Source organism: Calonectris borealis, chromosome 11 (genome assembly GCF_964195595.1).
Source record: "Calonectris borealis chromosome 11, bCalBor7.hap1.2, whole genome shotgun sequence".
In the NCBI taxonomy this organism is placed as follows: Eukaryota; Metazoa; Chordata; class Aves; order Procellariiformes; family Procellariidae; genus Calonectris; species Calonectris borealis.
In genome coordinates, this window is record NC_134322.1 from 14,982,755 (window position 1) to 14,988,754 (window position 6,000).

The following is a 6,000-nucleotide window of genomic DNA, read 5'->3' on the forward strand; positions in this document are numbered from 1 at the left end:
TAATGTCTGTGCTTCTCTGCATAGACAGTTAAAATTTATTATACGAAGTTATGGAGTTATAAATTCAAATGTCCAAATTAGAATTCTGAATTGCTTGCATATAATTTAATTTTCCAAAAGCTGTAGCAAAGCTGGGTAGTGAATGACTGCACCAAGACTTAAAAAGTTCCATTTTTAACAAAATGCCTTTGTTCTGCCCAACCAGAATTCCAGAGGAAAAGCAGTATCATTTAGATTAGTTTAAGCTGATTTTCTAATTACAGTGAAGGTAGCAGACAAAAGAGCTGTTAATGTAAAGCATTGGTAAAATATATGTTTATATTTGCTCCTGTTGTAACTGAAAGTAGTCAGACAACTTACTTGGCAGAGAACAGGCAAAACTCCACCTTGCCAGGTATTGGTATCCTATAGGAAAGCTCTCGGGTCACCCTTCATTAGCTATACAAAGTCATATTGGGTAATTAATTGGAGCTCTTCCAATGGAATTTTATTTAAATTGATTTCTTTTATTTCTTTATAGTTGTGGCAATTAATAACCTAAACTGGCAAACGACGGCTATGTTCCGGCCATTTGTGGAAGTTTGCATATTAGGTCCTAACCTAAGTGACAAGAAAAGAAAACATGGAACCAAGACAAAGAGCAACACCTGGTCACCAAAATACAATGAAACTTTCCAATTGTAAGTTTTTTTTGTCTGTTAATAGCGTATTTTATGCAAATTTTATTATAATTTCTTGCAGTTAAAGCAGTAAGAACATAAAAAAACATCCTAAGGCAGCTATACACATCAGAGTCCATAGATATAGACAGCGCTTCAAAATTATTTAGTAATTTGTATCTTTGTTTTATACGAAGACGAATGACAACCACTAAGCTTTCAGTCTTACAAAAGCTGGTTAAAATGTACAATTCATTTCCCTACACAAGAATAACTATTTATACACCTAGGAACCTATTTGTCTAAGTAGTTATCTGGACTGAAGCATTAATATCTGCTAAATATCTGAGCCTTTATGACTGTTGAGATATCTAAATATGTAAAGGGTTGTACATGCATTAATAGTATTATTTATCTCTATTATTTAATTCTTAAAGCAATAAGAAACTTCCACCTAACCTGGAGTTTTAAATTTAGTACTTTTCAGAGCAACTCTCACCTGTGTACTCCTCCTCCCCTTTCATAACTGAGACCAATTCATTTTCCTCCCCTCACCCCCCGACCCTGACTAGGACAGAGTTCACTTTCTCAGTGTCTGACCACAAAGCTCCTTTTGAAGCTTGCTGCCAGTGATTTTCTTTATTTTTTGCAGTAGATTTAAAGATGCGGTTATGATAGTTGTGGAACTAGTTGAACATTTTAGGTACTTTCTAGGGAAAGGTAACAGTATTTATTTCAGATATTGAGGGAATAATGAATTCATTGTTCAGGTCAGTGAGAACAGAGGCTACATCTTCAGTAGCATCTGAAAAGTTAACTGTGTAGGAAGTTTAAAACTGAATGATATTCTGTTGCAACAAAATGGAACTACAAAAATTAAACTATCGCTATCACTTTAATTTTTACAAGGTTTCTAGAGTACGTTCATTTCTTAGGGGAATTAAACTGAACTCCTTGTTCTAAATTCATATTTTTAATCCATGCAGCATTTTGAGTAACGAAGATAAACCAGGAGCCTACGAACTTCACCTCTCAGTGAAAGATTACTGCTTTGCTAGGGAAGATCGCATTATAGGAATGACAGTTATTCAGCTGCAAAACATAGCAGAGAAAGGTAGCTGTGCATCTTGGTACCCCTTGTTGAGAAACATCTCTGTAGATGAAACTGGGTTAACAATTCTTAGAATACTTTCTCAGAGGACCAATGATGAAGTTGCTAAAGAATTTGTAAGACTTAAATCAGAAATAAGATCTGCTGAAGAAATGGCCTAAAATACCTAAGTAATGCAAGATTGTCACCGCCAAGAACATAGATACAATGCTGTTGTCTGAATAGTGCATGCATGTGCAAATCTGTGGGAATGTTTAACTAACTACATTTTCAGTGTTTGCCAGTACTTATGTACTATATTTGCAAGGTATGTCAAGGAGCTCTATATCTTTTATACATATTTTGGTCTTTGGTAAAGTAATTGTTCCAATGAAGTGCCAAAACTAAGATTAAGAGTAAATGTTACATCATGTCTTTTTAAATGTTGATTTCATCTCATCAAAATTCCTTTATTTTTAAACATTTATGAATAAATAATGAGCTTTTTTAATTGATTATTAGGTTGTCTCTGTTAAACTACCGTGTTGCTTATTCTAAATTAAGTTACCTCCCTTACTATTATTTTAAAAAAAATGCACCTAGTTGTCTTCAAACTATCATTTTATGCAAGCCTCATTTTAGGTATCTTACTGATAACTTTTTCTATCATTACTACAGATGCAGTTACTTATAGAAAGTGTTTGTAATTTTATAATTACCAATATAAAGTAATGATTTTTGCATAAAAACTGAAAAAGGATGGAAATATTTTATGCTAATCTTTTTCCAACCTTTCATAAATATCACTGTGAAGAAATGCTGTTAAAGCAAGTTCTCAAGAAGCTGTGCTTATCAGAGTTTGTTACTGATGTTTGATATCTTGAGATAACTTTGTTCTTCAAAACTGCCAAGGTAATATCATATTTGTATTAAAAGAGTAAGTCAGTATCTGTAGAAAAAGACTGCCATACAGTACAGTATATGTGCTTTTAAAAAAATCATTTTTTTAAATGATATGGTACTGTACAAGGGTTAGTAGTTTGGAATATGTAATGCCAGTTTGTGGTTTGTTTCTAGAAATTGTTTATGAAAAGAAAAGATGCTGTTAGCATTTTCACTCAGAGTTATTACCGTTGCTTTACATACTTAGCTGTAACATCAGTTAAGTGCTTTATTTCTTTATTTTTTTTAGAAAAGTTCAACAGTTTGTACTTATGCAACATTACTATGTATTGCACTGAAGCAAACTTCGTGTCCTGTAAATATATTTAGTGAGAAACTGTAAAATAAAGTATGAAGAAACTGCTTTCTAGTTTTGTCATTTGACATTATTTATGTACCTATAGGTTTTATGTGCATGTGAAGCCCATGCAGTGGGCTTACAATATAGCTTTATAATATATCAAAGTACGATTTCCAGTGTCTGGCATCTGGCTCTTTTATAAGTGTAAGATTTGATATGCCAGTGTCCTAAAAAACTATAATAAATGAGGTAGGCATATATATAAAATATAATGTTCTGTAATAATACACATATTTGTCATTGTTTTGGGTTACAAGTGTTTCTAATAACACAGATTGGAGTTTTCAGCTTTGTTTAGGGAAAAAATAAATAAGAGGAAGGGAGGACATATAGCTAGTATCTTGATGCCAGTCTTAAAAATTTAGTATGTGACTCCATATAGGTAAACCAGATTCCTCCGAAGATATCCTTTTGTGGGATATTTAGATGAGATTTTAAGGATGTCTTTCAACACCCTCAATCCTCTTGCTTGAATACTAGAAAAGTATTCAAGAAAATGAATTCTAGTATTACTAGAAAAGTAAAAGTAGATTTGCCATAAGTATATTTAGACATTTAGAGAAGATCTGCACAGCCTTTAGAGAGTTAACAATACTTCACTAAGATCATAGCAGGGGGGAATGGGGCCCAAGTTATCTTATTAGTGTATATCCTGCTGATAGTTATGCATTGCAGAATACACTATGGCAGAGGGAGATTTTTTTAACTCATCACTTCAGAAAGCCATTTTTCTTCATGTGAAAAGTTATGCTGATTTTACATTTCAAAAAGTAGTTCAATTAATTTAGACATTAAGTGACTCCTTAAACAATTCTGAGAATGTAACTTTAATAATACCTACTAAATATAGATTGCATGTAATCACAAATACTTGCAAAATTGTCCCAAGGATTTAGAAACCAAAAATTAATCTTGAAACTAATCCAAGCCTTTAATGTTTCAGGTGTATTTTGTGTGTTATGGTATACTTAGAAGTAAAATCCAGGTGTAGCTCCAGTAACTTCAACAAATTAAAGAGGGTTTTATCTGAGTCTGTATAATACTGCCTCCTGAGAAATTTCCGTTTATATGTGCAAGGCAAACTGCTTCCTAACTGTATTTCTGCAAGGTATAGCCCAAAATGTCTACAGTGCATGACACTTATAACACAGAATCTATTAACAGTTAACAAGATTTAATGTAAGAAAACATCAGCAGACTCAGTCTTAAATAAAAAGGGGGAATAATCAAGAGATGAGGCAGTTCCTGCAATATAGAACATTATTGTGGATAAAATGCAAAGAGAATTCCACAATAAATCATTTGTGGCTCTGTGAATTAAAACAGAAAGGCTGGGGTAGACACCTTCTGTTTTTTCACCTGGAGCACTTTTATCATATTTTTCTGTAGCTGTTTATTCTACTGTAAAATGTCACGCATTTTGGTGCATAATGTATTCACCACCCACTCAACTATTAATCCCTGAGATTCACCTATAAAGGAATAATAGCTGAACTTGTCAAGGAAGTCAATTACTGCTCTTAGTGGTCTCCCTCAGTCGCACACATGAGAAGTAATCAGGCAATCTGGTAAAGTAAACTCTTATAATCTACAGCTTTAAACAGTACACTTTAATGTTTCACTATTTTTAACAGGGAAATATTTACTTTCTGCATGAAAATTTGTCATGTGGAAGATAAGAGGAAAATATGTTAACTCTACATCACAGGGCTATTTTAAACATTGTTATGAATCAAAATGCAAGTATATGCAATGGTGTATGCAAGCAGGTGGAACTCATACATGATTGATATGGAAAAGGTTTCAGTGCTATTTTAAAAGCTGTAATATTCTCTTTTATGGAAGCAAATATTGCATTAAAAAAAATTGAATTTCAATTTATGAGAAAATTTTCTTAATTCAACTGAACTAACCGTAGTGAACTGACAGCTGTTTCTGCAGTTTCACTTCTCAGTGACAAAATTCTAGTTGGAATTCCATTTGTATTGGTTTGTTAAGATAACAAATACAAAAACATTCAGTTAGAGGAATAAAGGAGAAAAAAGACAGGGGAGAACAGCAAAATTAATTTGAGAACAAGTTTTCCATTCTCCAAGGAACAGTTACTACATGGAAACCATTTGAGGTGCACCTGGAAAAAACAAATACATTTAGAGAAACTTGTGATATAACAGCACAAATTAACCAGTATACTTGGAACTGACAATTTTATATAATGCTGTTCAATAAGTGTTAAGAGGGAGATTTTTGTCCTTTTTCTTTTGTTTTCTAGGATGGAAGTGTAATAGCCAAATATACGAAATCGAATTAAATTTTCCTCGATGTGCTTCATAGCTAATATCTGACAAAAAAAGGAAGTAGTAATGTGTGAATTAAATACATAAATATAAGATGAAGCTAATACTAGCAGACATTCTGAAATCTAAAACAACTTATCTAAAATAATTTTTTGTCTAATGCCATATTTAAATGCCACCTGCATTAAGACACAGCAATTGAACTGGCCTTTAGCCTTTTCAATATGGGACTCTGAACCCAGGAAACTGCTAAAATACCAATGGAAACATCTATCAGATGGAACTAGATCTGCATAGTTCGTCATGCACTTTATCTCTTGGAGAGTTAAATTTGCATCAAAAAAATAAATACATAGGTGTCGGGCCATCACCAAGAGACTCAACAAGTCCTACCAACAAACTATGAAAATATTTTTCAAATTATTTGCTCGTTATTGGCTGTTATCTATAATATTTTCTATGCAAGTAAATCTAGACTTCAGTAAGATTTCAATCTTTTCTTATGTCGCACATGTTCCGTCACTGAAAATCCCCCTAAGATGTATTTTACTGGATTGTAAATAATTGTAAACATTTTTTCTGTACCCTGGAAGGATCAAGAGATCCTTTATGAAGAATGCAAGAAATGCCTGTGCAAATGCCACCATTTGG

At 32.8% G+C, this 6,000-nt stretch overlaps 1 protein-coding gene across 7 annotated transcripts in view; it reads left to right on the forward strand.

The window, feature by feature from the left end:
* Nucleotides 1-3,047, forward strand: part of UNC13C (unc-13 homolog C) — a 244,707-nt gene extending 241,660 nt beyond the window's left edge. For all 7 annotated transcript variants that reach the window (XM_075160101.1, XM_075160104.1, XM_075160102.1 and 4 more), the window contains 2 exons: nucleotides 521-680; nucleotides 1,646-3,047. In XM_075160101.1, the coding sequence (XP_075016202.1) occupies nucleotides 521-680; nucleotides 1,646-1,931 (446 nt within the window). In that variant the 3' untranslated portion in view covers nucleotides 1,932-3,047. The remainder of the gene's footprint in view (nucleotides 1-520; nucleotides 681-1,645) is intronic.
* Nucleotides 3,048-6,000: the final 2,953 nt, after the last annotated feature.